At 40.2% G+C, this 14,943-nt stretch overlaps 1 protein-coding gene across 1 annotated transcript in view; it reads left to right on the top strand.

Annotated features, from left to right (window-relative positions):
• arid2 (AT-rich interactive domain 2) overlaps positions 1 to 14,943 on the top strand; it is a 55,589-nt gene that overhangs the window by 27,168 nt on the left and 13,478 nt on the right. Inside the window, exons 5-14 of the mRNA XM_014018429.1 lie at positions 6,813 to 7,031; positions 7,177 to 7,244; positions 8,878 to 8,947; positions 9,039 to 9,289; positions 12,121 to 12,217; positions 12,301 to 12,510; positions 12,592 to 12,756; positions 13,201 to 13,279; positions 13,381 to 13,515; positions 13,606 to 13,814. Coding sequence (XP_013873883.1) covers positions 6,813 to 7,031; positions 7,177 to 7,244; positions 8,878 to 8,947; positions 9,039 to 9,289; positions 12,121 to 12,217; positions 12,301 to 12,510; positions 12,592 to 12,756; positions 13,201 to 13,279; positions 13,381 to 13,515; positions 13,606 to 13,814 — 1,503 coding nt within the window. The remainder of the gene's footprint in view (positions 1 to 6,812; positions 7,032 to 7,176; positions 7,245 to 8,877; positions 8,948 to 9,038; positions 9,290 to 12,120; positions 12,218 to 12,300; positions 12,511 to 12,591; positions 12,757 to 13,200; positions 13,280 to 13,380; positions 13,516 to 13,605; positions 13,815 to 14,943) is intronic.

Genomic DNA, 14,943 nt, shown 5'->3' with positions numbered 1-14,943 from the left:
CAGGCATACATGTCAACCTCTTCGGACGTTTACTTGTATAAAATGCCTCAAAAATCCGTACAACTCGCACGGGGGGTGGGTTCTGTCGGCTGCGGACATGAAAGCGCCCGCTGAGCAGCAGGAGGAGAGGAGAGCGGAAAAAGTTCAAAACTTATTTCTAGCAGCAGAACAGGTTAAAAGATGGCTGTCTTATGTTGTTTATTGTTTTTTTAATCATCCGACAGGCTCTGACATGTTAGATAAATTTGAAAATCAGGTTTTGAAAAAATCCATAAGACTTGAAAAAATCCGTGAGATTGTTCTGTACCCCCGTATACCTGCAAAATGATGTAAAATCCTTATAACTTACGGACAATCCGTACAAGTTGACATGTATGAGCAGAGTTTGTACATCTTATTATCAGCTGAGCTGTGATGAAAAGAAAAATACCGTCAAAAAACCGTGAAACAGGTGAAAATGTTAAATACCGTGATATAAAATTTTGATCATATCACCCAGCCCTACCTCTTCACGTCACTCTTCTTGTCATCTTCTTGCTTTGGTGCGCCACAAGTGACCCAAATAGTGCTATATTATTACGTTTAGTTACAAAACGAATAATTGATGACAATCATTTAAACAAATAACTTGAACCAGTTCCGAACTGAACCGGAGCGACTGCCTCACCCCTGCTTTTCCTCGTCACTCTGGGCTCTGGTGTTTGTGTGTGTTTGAAGTGTGTGAACTTTTCACCCCCCTCCACATAAGAACACATACTTGGTCTAAAGTTTGTGGGAGTGTTTGTTTGTCCTGAAAGCGCTCAGACGCTGCGTTTGCTTCAACCCCTCACTTACAAAAAGAAAAGAGAGAGAAAAAAAGTGACTTGTTCCCAGGAAGCAGCGATTTATAAAGATAGTCAAACTGAATCTTAACGGCCAAAACCTCATAAAAGCAGATAAAACAGACGATTTTCACGGTAAAATCTGTCTGATAAAAACTTTTGAGCTTAATCCTGGACCTGTTTGTGGATAAACAACGTGGAGTGATGAGTCTCGGACCTTTTTTTCCCCGCATTGGACTCCACCGGTAGAGAAATCCCGTGCACTGATGTATGCTAAAGTAAGAGGGGGGTTTCCCGGCGCGGGGTGTCTCAGGAACGTCATTCGGAAAGAAAGACGAGCACAAAATAAGCAACTCACGTTGAAAAATAAGCCCAAAAAACCGCAACCTGCGACTCACGGAATTTACAAGTGACTTTAGAATAAAAGAAGCCGTTGCTTATAATCAGCGGACCTGCTTGTTTTTTTCTTCTTTTTATTTTCTAACAACGTAACTGCRCATGCCTTATCAGCCRATTGGATCGTCTATCGGCGATAGCCAGTGACCATGATCCAATGATCTGAAAATAGGGACGATTTCCCATCTCTAGTCAGTTGTGGACATGGATGCAAAGTAATAAACATTTTGTTGCCTGTCCGGTATCAGATATCAGCCGATGTGGATAAAATGTCAATACTAGGGATGTCCCGATACAGATTTTTTTTGGCTCCCGATACAATCCGATTTTTTTTAAGGAGTAGTCTTTCCAATACAGATCCGGTAGCTTCATTTTTTAAATTTCTTTCCAAGTGACAAGGTTGGTAGTGTTAAATTGAGCCCTGGTGTTCCCACCATGAGAAACATCCAGTTTGCAGATTTTGCAAGATGCAGTTTCAGCATCAGTTTCTGTTGAAAAGTGTTCCCACACTGTGGACATGGTTGCATACTTGTGTGCGTCTTGACTTCTTAACGGCAGTTGTAAAGCATGATGATGCTGAAAACTGTCGCGAAAACTGGACCAGCCCGATCACATGACTACATCCGATTCTACCCGATTTTCAAAAAATGGCCATATCTGCACCTGATACCGATACAGAGTATCTGATCGGGACATCCCTAGTCAATACTAATGGACTCCGAAGTGCTTCACACTACAGTCATTCACCCTTTCATTCCCACATTTTTAAACAAAAAACACTTTATTCGTAGTTTTTAATTCAGTGTTTATCCTTCTAACAAATTGTAAATCTAACTGTAAAGTCAAATTTCAGTATGGAACTGTACGAATAAAGCCTGATTTCCTGTGTGTATTTGTAGGAGTTTTACGTCTACATCCTTCTCATATCTTAGTTATGAGGAATTGAGAGTTCTTTAATACAGATAATACCTTTTCTGTGAAACTATCAGGAACTAAACAATGAGTAACGTAGTCGGTAAAGTCTTATCTAAAATAAATATTTATTTACAAAAACAATTACTTATAAACAAGACTCATTGAGGGATGATCAGATGTTTACAAAAGTTGAAATTAATAACATTTAACTCGCGAATGTGTTAAATCTCGTTATTTTGACAACTTTATCAGGAACAACAACGTTTGGCTTTTAGATGTTGAATAAACCATTGTTGAGGCACTTATTCTTAAAGATTTTGACAGGATATGGGAAAGAATTAAGAATTTAGGAAGGAAAGGGTTTGTTAAGGAAGGGAACTAGATTTTATCTTATCAAGGTGAGGAGCCAGGTGGTTTTGGGAAGTCTCGCTCGGCACAGCCCGGACTCAGACGCTCTTTAATCAAACGGTCAGCCATTACCTTTGAAGACTTCACAGTCAGGTTTAGGCGTGGAGGAGTCTCACCCAGTCAACGAAAGGCCCGCTCAGAAATGTTAAGCTCTCCAGGCATTTAGACTTCAAGAGTTTGATTACCTCGGGTCTAGTGGTCTCTTGGCTTCGCATGGAGTGTCACAACCGACAGGTTCCTTGGATCAAAAATAAAAGCGTCTCACAGAAGTTCTGAACGAAACTTCCTGGGAGTTTGCTGGTAATGGGGTTCACGACTGGCATGTCGTGACCCTGGATAAGACCGGCCCTTTCGCAAATGGGCAAAGGTTTTATCACCTGAATGCTGGTTTTTCCTGAGGAGGAAAAACTCAGCTCTTCTCGCTTCAAAGAGAAGATGGAGACTGTCTGGTAGGTACGCCCGTTGTTAGTAACTAAAGGAGGGGGAGAGGAGAGAAGGTACTATCGGGCATGGCCTTGAAGCTGTTAGTAAAAGATGGAGGTGAAGTTTAGTCTGGGAGAGTTCCATTCGTCTGGTGAATGCTGCCTCCGTCAGCAAAAACACCTGTTAAAAACAGCTAAAACCTTAGCAGGTTTTAAGACTTGAAAATGAACCAAGCGTGAGCTTTTCAAATCAACATAAACTTAAGATTTTGTTTAAACGTAAGCACAACAATCATACATTTTTCATAGTAAAACATAGTAAACTGGATTATAATTATTGTTTAGCTGAATTGAAAATAAAACAGAAAAACATAATCACCTTATATTCAAATAACGGTTGATTAAAACACACAAATAAAGAAATATTGGAACAATATCTTTTTGTGTTTTTTCTTTTCTGAGTTATAATGAAAGAAAATAGCTTGTCATTCATTTAAGTATGTAACTTTGATTTACAAAATGATAACTTTTAGTTGAGATAATTTTAGTTGAGAAAAAAATAATCAAACATATAAAACGTTATTTTGTTTATTATCTTGATTAAAGAAAATAAAATGAAATAAAATGTCTCTTTACTGTATAAGAAAACATATAACTTTAATTCGAACAAAGAAAGGTGGAATGTTTATTCCACCCCTAGGTGACCACTACATATTATTTGTAATAACTGGAAAATTTCCCACATATTGGGTGGTTCAATACAGTTCAACAGTCTTAAATACAGGTAAAAAAAAACTCTACAAAAACACTTTATGCTACAGTCTCCCTGCTCTCTCATTCTGTGTAAAGTTCCAAACTCCAGCTGGTATGGTTACATGTTACAGCAACACGGTTTATACAAACTGAACTCAAATGTTATTAGATCCAAAAGTCCAGAGCTGCAGCCCATAAAGAGCCGGATGTTTTTAGACTCTGGTTTAACACAAACAGTAAACCCATCCCTGTCTACCTTAGACTTGCCTGTTCTTAAAGGTGAAATGAAGGAAAAAGCCCCAAAAAATGTGTCTTTTGCATATTTTGCATTCGTAATGTTTTATTTAAAATTGTGATTTAAATTATTTACAACTGTAATGAAAAAATATTAAGAAATACAATTTTCCACCTGCTAAATGGAGCTACGGAGAAGAGCCCAAAATCATAATTTTTGTTGCTAAGGTAAACAGTTGTTGCTATGTAACGTCAAAGATGTCAAATAATATGACTTATTATGCGCACCTATGATACTGAATCAGATTTTGCCATGAAACTAAGGAATAAAAACATCCAGCCGTACAGATATGAACCAGTCACACAGAGTGGAGAAAGCAACTACCCGGACTGTCTCTCCGATTTCGGACCGAGCAGTTAAACGGGCTGAAGGCGCTGTGCTGCTGGTTCTAAAATATTATTTCTCTGTTCTGCCCATCTGCAGCAACAGTGATAGCTGGAAAAATTGTTGTTTTTATTCAATGTTAAAGCAGTGTTGTTGAGTGAAGGGTCAGAGGAGGAGAAGCTTATTATTATTATTATTATTATTATGATTTTTTTTATGATTTTTATTATGATTTTTATTAAGATAAGAGATAAGATAAGATAAGATAGAATTTTATTGATCTCACAGTGGGGAAATTTGTACATTACAGCAACTCAAAACAGTGGAGTTGCAGTAACAGGCAGCCTGCTGTGGCGCCAACTTAGAAAYGAAGAAAAACTGAAAATCACACAGGGAAGGGAAGATGAATAAAAAAGCAAAAACATCATATTATATCAACACTGTGACACACTATGGTGTTTATGAAAAAAAAAGCCCTCTACATAGAGCAAGTTTATTAGCCAGAGGAGTGAGTGAGTTTAAGGGGGCCCGAAGAATCCAGTCCCCAAAACCAGCGCAGCTATAGTTCAGAAATATTGATGGAAACTGTTCATTTCTGTGCAGCTATCAGCTAGATCTGGATAAGCAGATTAGACGGGCAAGAGGAGGGGGGAAGGTGGGGGGCAGAGCCTTTGTCGACACATCTAGCCAGGAAGAATTTAGTCAACATTCCCAAGGCTGTTGTCTGGGAGATCCAGATTCTGTAATCAGTTGTATTGGGAACAAAGAGACAAGCAGACGACAACAATTTTCCATCTGCTTTAGAGTTCCTGCTGGTACTCTCAAGGTTGGCGATCCCAATCAGGTAAAATGGAGTGGACAAATTCCGCTGAGCCCGAATCTATCAGCTTCCTCCCAGATCAATTCCATCTGCCCAGCAAAGTCCAGGGACCACAGCCGGCCCGCGACCTTCAATAGAACCGCTTGCAGACCGAGTCTGGCTCGCTCAAGGCAAAATGTCCGAGTTCTGATAGAATACGGCCACCCATCGAATTGGTCAGTCAGCCAGGAGATGAACAGCCACCCCTCGCCAGGGGTTGAGGGAGGCCGTCGAGCCAAGTGGGTCTGAGTGATGCATTAATCTGGTATTGCCGAGGCAATGGAGGACAGAATGGGTCGAGTTTCTGAGTGTTGAAGTATTGTTAGCGTTACTGCTAACCTGATGTTGTTAAAAGCAATATCACAGTGCTCGCTGTTTCAACCCTCGACTCAYTGCGGGGACATCTCTGAGAGAGGCTTTTATACCTGAACACAGGAACTGTGACGTTACCATGGACCAAGCAGTGCTGTTTTAACCAATAGGTAAAGCAACTGCAGTATCCACCGTTTGGCCCATAGAGGGCAGCACCAAGATGATTTTAGACCACATATTGCAGAAATTAAACATTTACACAAAAATGTGAAAAATATCACAGAAATATATAGATAATACCGTCAAGGTCCAATTTAGAGAGTTTATCTGCAAAAGAAATTTGATTTGGGTTTAGTTACTGTTTAACAACAGTGTGGTTGGTACACAGCATGGCTGGCTGTTTGCATTGAYCTTCAGCCACGTTAAAGATACTTAAAGATGTGGGGTAGAAATGAGAGAAAGGGGAACCATTATTAGGACTAACTCACTGTTTTCATATCTTTGAGCTTATTCTGAATTTAGATATTGCTGATACTTAAGTCTTATTGTTGTTTATATGTCCCAGAGCTCATTCTGTTGAATAAAAACTTAAATTCTTTATCCTTAGCCTGCTTCACAGAAGTCTTTTTCACAATGTCTAAAATATCCCTTTCACCCTGTTGTTTGAGACCAGTAAGAACTGAGATGCCGTTGTGTTCATGTAACCGTGTCTTTCACAGGAGACTTTGTTCAGCAGTTGTCAGATTCTCTCTGCTTGCTTTAGAAGACAAACTTTCTTTTGGATTAAGTTATTTCTGCTCCAGTAGAAACTGGAAATCTGAATGAATTCAGCCTGAAAAAAAAAAAAACCCACACACCTCCAAGTTTGAAAATCAAATTGCCACGACAGGACCACTGTCTCTGTTGTGATTAGCCTCCAGGAAAAAAAAAAAAAACTAACCCTGCATCAAACTAAAGAAGCTTCTTTTTAGGTAAATGAAAATGTTTCAGGCACTAAAGGCTTTTATTGTCCGATTGTACTTTCATTTTATAGATGTTTGTTTGTATTCCTCTGGTTCATCTGGTCTAAAGCACATCTTCTCTCCCACACAGCTAAAATTTCAGGTTCAAAATATATTAATTATAAAAAGCTGACCGTAGAATAGACATCTTTAAAAATGAACATTCTCAGTCAGATAAGTTGACTCATCCAAAAACCTTGACCATCCTAAAGCTAAAGTTAAGCAGCTGTTTAACAATGTTTAAGTTTTTTTGCTGTGAAACCTCTTGTGACCTGCAGCCGTTTTTGTCTTTTCCTTTCTTTCCAGACTATCTTCGCCAAAGTTATGGACTGTCTTCGGATTTTGTTCAGCCGTGCGACTACAACAAACTGGTGCTGTCTCTCCTCTCGAGCCTCCCCAATGAAGTCGACTTCGCCGTCAACGTTTGCACTCTGCTTTCCAACGAGAGCAAACACGCCATGCAGCTGGAAAAAGACCCCAAACTGGTCACGTTGCTGCTGGCCCACGCCGGCGTCTTCGATGACTGTAAGTACTCGTTGGGCACCCCACAAATATCTGAACAAATAGTTCTAGCATCTGTGGTTCATTCGTTTTTCAAACAGGATATATGCAAGGGGAAGTGGAGAACAGAAAAGTGAGCTAACTTTTTTTTGTTTGTTTTTAATTCTAGCACTAGGCAGCTTCTCTGGGGTGTTTGGGACAGACTGGAAGGAGAAAACATCCCGAGATTTTGTCAGGGTAAATATTTGTTCTTTTTCTTCTTGGTATTTTTTCATTACTAATTATTTCTTCTTTTTATTTTTCTTTTTACTATCATATTTCCTATTATTTATTATTATACATTTTTTCTTATTTGATTAGTATTCTTCTTTTTGTTGTTGTTGTTGTTGTTGTTGTTGTTGTTATTTCTAATTATTTTTTTCTTATTTGACAAGTTATATCATCATATATCTTGTTATATGTTATTTTTCTTCTACTGTTAAAATGTCAACAATTTCTTGCATATCTTCAATTGAAACAATCAAATATTTTTAAATGTAGTATTTTTAAGCATTGAATGAGTTATTTTTATTTAAAACATGCTTTGCAGCTCTGGATGTTGTTTTTAGGAGCAGACCCCTGACCAGGCCCAGTTTAGATGACGCTGCTCTAAAGTGTAACTGGAATAAATGTGTTGCATCTCATCTACATGACAAGAGCAATGGGATTCTCTGACAGCTAGACTTTTTAAATCCAGATCATGCTGCAAAAGTTTTTTTGCAGCTCCTGGCGGCATATTGCAAAAAGCCGCAATTCCAGTGGAAGCGTTCCCACATGCGTTCTAAACTGTGATACAAAAAACATGGATAAAACATGATTTTTTAAAATAGATTTATGATTTAAAATAAAACATTGCATCAACAACCTCAGTGTGGCTCCAAGCAACAATGTCGAACTTTGTATTTGTGTTGAAATACAAAGTAAATGGTCCGACGTGGAAACTACAGCATGTTTCGCAGTTTTGTGGTCTTGTCTGAACAGCGATTGTGACCCCCTCAGGACCTTAATATGCTGCCACGGCAATAATAAAACCACTGTGTTCTTTGTGCTAACCCAAACCCCTCCACGACTTACCAACCCTTATGAGGGCCAAACAATGTTTATAAAACAGACCTGAGGACCTCACCAAGACCTTCAAAGACTAACCATGTTAGATGTTGTGTAGAGCGAGGTCATCATCCAGTTTAAAGAGGCCTGAAGCCAACAGAAAACACTGTTCCTGTTCCAACTGAACTTTGAGCTGCCATCTGAGCTATTTATATTATTATTATTCTCATTATTTTATCTTTTTTAATGGTTCTTCACTTATTATTTTGCCTGTTTTACTCATTAGTGCTTACTCCAGCAATAACCGTAAAGAAGTTTAGTTGGAACATGAGTGTGAAAATGTCTCTACAGCTCTGTCCTTATTTTTTGCTCGAAGCTAGCAGCAGCTTAAGGCCACTACTAGCTTCAAACTAAAATATCTGACAGCTGTCATGTTGCATTGTGGGAAGCTGCAATGTTCCACGAGGAGTTGAAATAAAAAAAAAGACGTTTGACTCATGAGCTGGACGTTGTCGGTCTTACTCACTGTTTGTCTGACACCAAGAATGACTCATTCACAGCCCGACACCGCTTTAACCCTCGAGTGTGGCTTTAGTTCTTCGGTCCGTGGACTTTTTGCTTTTGGTTTAAAAACATTGAAAAAAACGGGTGGTTATTCTATTTTTATTTTATAATCCAAAAACAGAAAAACGGTTGGTCTTTTTTTAATTTCATTAAAAAACTTCATTAAACTTCCTCACCATGGTCGTTTATGAGAAAGTAAAGCACCTCTGTTGTGTTACAGTTCTGGAAAGAGGTGGTGGAGGACGCTGAAGTCAGAGAGTTGATCTGGGACAAGAGCAGTGCAACACAAGGTAAACGTTTTGTCCTAAGCCCTGCAGAATTTTACTCTGCATGTTGACGTTGAAACAGCCTGGTTCTAAGTTCACCCCCTGGGCTCTTTAGACGGTACGTCGTGTGAGGAGCGCTGGCCGAGCCTCTTCCACCCACCGCGGAACCCAGGTATCAACGACGTAGAGGCCCAGCGGGTGCTGCAGGTCGCCGTCATCCTGCGAAACCTCTCATTCGAGGAGGTGAACGTCAAGCTGCTGGCGGCCAACCGAACGTGCCTGCGCTTCCTCCTGCTCTGCGCCCACTGTAACCTCATCTCACTCCGACAGCTCGGACTAGACACGCTGGGCAACGTGGCTGCAGAGGTGAGTGCTCATCGGACACAGAGTTTCAAAATTGTGCTTTGGTGTCAGTAAACAAGTTTTCCGACAAAGCCTAAATACAGTGGTGAGCGCAGTTTACCAAAAAGTTACCTTTGCTAATCTGTCAACTAAGAACTTACTTAGCTAACACTAAACTGCTAAACGAGTTAACAAAACTAGTAGTGCTGTATGTATGATTTTTTTTCCCGGAAAAATTACCACAACAGACAGGAACCAACCTGTGAATTTTGTTATGTAACTTAACTTTAGCAAAATTCAATTTAGCGGATGCTAACTGATCTGCTAATGTTCTTTTAAATTGAGCCAAAACATTATTTTGCTAAACAACATGTTAGCTTTGCTATTAGCAGATCTGTACCCACCACTGCCTAAATAGCCTCATTTTTTTGAATTAATTAATTTTTGTTATTTGTTTTTATTTTTTTCATACTATCTTTATTAGGCATTTTGAGATTTATACAGACATACAAACATATAAACAACAATAAAAAAAGACAACACTTACACAACACAGCTGCCAGAATCAGAAGAGAAAGTTTGGAGGCATGTAAATAAGTCACAGCATTCTCTTGACAGGCACCAGTTGAGCTACAGACTCAATGACATGTCATTTAGGTTCACTTTACTGGTTTGTTAATTTTGAAATATTTAAGAACGTGTTCCCATCTTCTTTTAAAGGTATAAAATTTTCCATCCAGACAGTATCTCAATCTTTTTAATACAATCATTTCAGAAAATAGATTTTTCCATAGCTGGATCGATGGGGCATCACAACCTATCCATTTAACCATTATTACTTTTCTGGCCAACATTAATAAGAATTGCACAGTTTCTTTGTGAGTACCCAGGTGAGTGGGTATGAGTCCAAGTAGACAAAGCACTGGACCAGAATGCACTGTTTGTCCTATAGCAGAGTTGATTTCGCGACACACTGCCTGCCAGAATGCCTCTATAATTTTACATTCCCATAGGCAGTGAATTCTAGTTCCTGTAGCTACTTTACATTTAGGGCAGTTTGGAGAGCTTCCTGGTGTGTACTTGCTATATATATGTATGGAGATATGTATACATTGTGTAAAATATTATATTGCATTTCTTTATATCGGTTACATACTGAGATTCTGGAAGGCAGGGTCAAGATGTCTTCCCATGCTTCTGAATCAATTGTGCTTTTCAGAGTTCTGTTCCAGGTTGATCGTAAATTCTCCAAGTTATCTTTTCTTAGCATTTGTAACTCAGCATAGAATCTTGAYGCAAATCTCCCACGTTTATGACAGTCAAGAATAGCTTTATCAAGTAAATAACTTGTTTTTATTTTTAATGAATTTGTCAGAAATAACTTCATTACACTCCAGACTTCTTTTAGGAACAAATGTACCTGAGTCCATTATAATTTCATAAATTATAGTACATCATAAATTCAAATCATTATAAATTCATTATTTGACCCAATATTTATTTTATCACAAAATAATGCTTTTCTTTTATAGTTTTTTTTTCTTTTTCTTTTTACCTCTATCCCTATATTTTTTAATTTTATATTAGCCCACTAGGTGATGCTCTGCTTTTACATTGTAGAGAATGGCTACTGCCATTATTCTCTTTGGATATTAGTAAGTGAAACACTGGAAGAAGACATGAATAAAATAGTATTTTATGCAGTTAAATAAGGTGTTTTGTTTTTTTTCCTCTATGAACACTAATAGTCAAAGTAAAGACATCCAGTAGAGTAAAGTCAGATCTGTTCAATCTTTGAAGCACGAGTGTGAGATTRGTGTAAATGAATGATCAGGGTTTTTTGTTTATCAGTTTTTAGAAATAAAAAMATAAAAGTTGAAGGAACCCAAGGTGCAAACTTTAGCCTGGTTTGTTTCTTGTAGTGGTGTAGTGATCCATGTGTATTTTTACTGTGATGGTTTGGTGTAGGTGTTTTTAAACTGATGTCAGTCACAGGCACACATTTGAACTGCATTTTACAAAAATTTATGAACATAATATTTATGACAACACACTAATTGTTATTTTTTTTATTTTCTCTGCCTTTTGGAGAGTTAGTGTCTGTTTTATAAGTAAAATATTTTTTAATTTGTTTCTTTTTCTCGTTTTACCAAACGGTGACTGGGGTGAAACCTTACACAGCTAAAAACAAGACCAGCAATTAATATTTATGGGTTCCAGGACAAAACTGAAAGTGAATCTCCTTGTTTTAGTGCAGCAAGAGTTGGTCAGGAACTGAAACTTTGGCAGTTAGTATTGTTGGTTGCTCAACCAACCATCAGATTATTCAAAGCACCTGTGCCTGGATGCCACAGCCAAAACATGAGCAGCATGATCAGCTGCCTACTTACCTCTCACACTGTTCTAGGATCAGACAGCTTAATGTTTAAATCGGGGGGGGGGGGGGTCTTTCTTTTATATTTCTGATTAAACCTGTTTCCACCTTATAACTGAGAAAAACACTCAGGTGGGGAGGAGGACAGCTGTGTCCTCTGTGTGATCTCTGTCTTCAGTCCATCTCAGACCCCTAGTGGCAACTCTTAATTAACCACTTAAGAGTCCTCTGGAGCAGTCTTAACATTTCTTGAGAATAAGAGTGATTCTTAGACTTAAGAATTAAGAATTTTGATAACTGGCACTTACACTTAAGTCTGAGAGTAGGAGCAAATCTAAGGAATTTTCAGCACTTAAGTCTAAAAATCTACTCTTAAGAAGTTTTATGAATATGGGCCCTGATCACTTGTTAGTAGCATATTCCCAGAGCAGCGGCGGTATTCTTCTTGCTAACAAGATTCTAATCCTCCGACTCGTTGCAGCTTCAGCTGGATCCTGTAGACTTTCGGACGACGCACCTGATCTTTCACACCATCACCAAATGCTTGATGTCCAGGGACCGCTTCTTGAAAATGCGAGGTGGGGTTTTACCGCAGCTGTGTTTGTGTCAATCCAGATAAATGGTTTACGTTTCCTGATCCGCGTGTCTTTTTGTCTCGCAGCCATGGAGATCCTGGGTAACCTCAGCAAAGCGGACGATAATGGCGTGTTGATCTGTGAGTATGTGGACCAGGAGTCKTACAGGGAGGTGATGATGCTCCTCACTCTGCCGGACCTCTTGCTCCTCATGGCCTCCCTGGAGGTGCTCTACCTGCTGGCCCAGCTGGGAGAGGTGCCCTGCAGCAAGATCGCCTCAGTCGACCGCAGCATAGGTGCRAATCCGCCCGTTGGAAGCCGTACTGGCGACGCTCGGTGAAACTTGAATGGCATTTAAATTCTGTCTCCYTGTTCAGACCTCTTAGTGCGGTTAGTCTCAGTGGACCTGCACACGTTCGGACCCGACGCCCTGACAGCGGTACGGTTGATCGAGCATCAAGCRAACTCCGACCAGGCGGCTGAGGTCCGACCGCAGCTGGTGGAGCAGGTTCCCGCCGCCGTGCAGGGAGCGCCGGCACCCGGTGAGTGTTTCTGAGCAGATGATAAAGTTAGATTTTTTTWAACTTAACTGGTGCAGTTTAGTTTAGAAGAAAGAACCCTGGAATGTATTTCCTGTAAAACTTAGATCAKCATCACCACAGGTAACCCAACAGGAAACCAGACAGACGTTTGTCGTACTGATTTGAGTCTGTAGACCAGACTGAAACCCCACTTATAAAACAGCTTTACACACATGTGTCAACTCAAACTAAGAGTTACGTTTTGTTTCTAAATCCCACTGAGCTCAATGTTTGAAACAAAAAAAAATCAGCAGGTGTAAAACTTTCAGCTCCATCACTGATCTTCTGTCAAGTTATTAGGTTGCTGACATCTAGTGGCCGACTTGTGTCACTGCAGGCTTTATTGGGACAGACTTACTCCACACCAAATGTTTTTATAACCTAGTTTCTGTTTGTTTTCTTCAGTAACGAGGGTCCCAGTCCAGTCCAGTCTACCACCTCCTGGCATTGTTGAACTAGATGGGGAGAAGTTCACGCTGCAGTGGTGAGATTCATTTTGTACAAGAGTCGGGATGATTTTTTTTCCCCTGAAGGAAAACACAGAGAGGATGCAGGATTTAACCCTTTCTCCTCGTGGACCAACAGGCTAAACGCACACTTCGAGACAAACCCTGAGGGCTCCGTGTCTCGGTCAGAAATGTACTCAGAGTACCTCACCACGTGCAGCAAAATGGGCCGAAGCAACATCCTGAACTCAACTGGCTTCCTCAAATGTCTGCGGTCCGTCCATAGTTCAAAGTCTACTTCATTTTTTTATACTAACGGCTTGTGTTGATTTACTTAAAAAAGACGTTTCTTCCTGCTCCACAGGACCGTGTTCCCCAACCACTCGATGAGACGACAGGAGGAGGCCAAAGTCAGCAGCCAGGTTCAGATCCTCCTGGTGGGAATACGGCGGCGGGCCATCCCTCTCCCCATCCAGTTGTACTACCAGCAGCAACAGCAGAACCCAGCAGCAGCTCCTGCACCTCCAGCGGCTCAGCACGAAGCCCCTGGAGACCCTCAGGCCCCGCCTCCAGGTACAACCAGAAAACRTTTCCTTCATGTGGCAAAGACAAACATTTAGCGATGGAAACAGTCAGGGGGTGTTGAAACCACAGAACAGATTAGAGGCTGTGGAGGAGGGTGCAAACAGTCCTGCTCAGAGGACCTCTGAGTTTAGAGTGGCTGAAGTAATTAAAAAGACAAACACTCTGAGGGAATGATCAAACAGAGAGGAACAAGTGAAACTCACAGGTTGGCATTAATGCTGGATCACGTCCCGAGTCAGAACACTGCAAGTATTTGGTTCTTTAGCAGCAGGGGGTTCAAAACTTTCAGGAGTCGGAGGATAATTAGAAAACTTAGGTGGCTGACTATTTTATCCAACCTGAAACTAACTTCACTGAGGTCTTTCAAACTGGGAATGTTAGAACCCAATGCTATATACAGGGCTGATAGTATTCCAGCACTGTGCCAGATTTACGGCTTAAAATCAGACCTGCCCAGCCAAATGTTTAACAGACATTTCCCTGGACCTATAAGAGCTATAAGCTTTCACTTTAAACACACTAGACAGGCCTACAAGCCAAKYAAAAATCAGATGGAGGTGGGACTTGGATATCGGCAAAAMTTTAATTCAGATCCAGCAGAAATTGGAGCGATGCTCGAAATTAAATTACTTTCTTTGTTAGAACGAGTCTGAGAAAGAACTGGGAACAATATTGAAGCTGGCAGATTTTTTTAAAAACCAGCCGTCAGAGAAGAAAAACCAGCAGAAAGATGTTTATTGATTCCTCCACCTGAGAGAGACGAGACTTGCAGATAGATGCTAACGTTAGCTGAACAGTAGCAGGCAGGTGGAGCCGGAGAAGAGAAGCAGKCATGGCTTTAATTACAGTGACCCGGGAAACAACATCCGACCAACAGRTGCATGTTTACTAGGGCTGCCACAATTAGTCCATTAATCGATGACTAATCGATTATTAAAATAGTCGATGACTAATTTAATAGTCGATTAGTCGCTTTTTTTTGTTGTTGTTCTTTACTTTGTTTTTCTCTCCAAACTGTTTTGACACATTCCACTGCCACATCTGCCTTTCTGTCCTTGACACACATGCTCAGTAGTGGTAACTGGGGTAGGCCGTGGACGTCACAAGACATTATACA

This window comes from Austrofundulus limnaeus, unplaced genomic scaffold, assembly GCF_001266775.1.
Source record: "Austrofundulus limnaeus strain Quisiro unplaced genomic scaffold, Austrofundulus_limnaeus-1.0 Scaffold193, whole genome shotgun sequence".
NCBI classification, from domain to species: Eukaryota; Metazoa; Chordata; class Actinopteri; order Cyprinodontiformes; family Rivulidae; genus Austrofundulus; species Austrofundulus limnaeus.
Note: the sequence above shows the minus strand (reverse complement) of the source record. Positions and strands in the feature narration are given on the sequence as shown.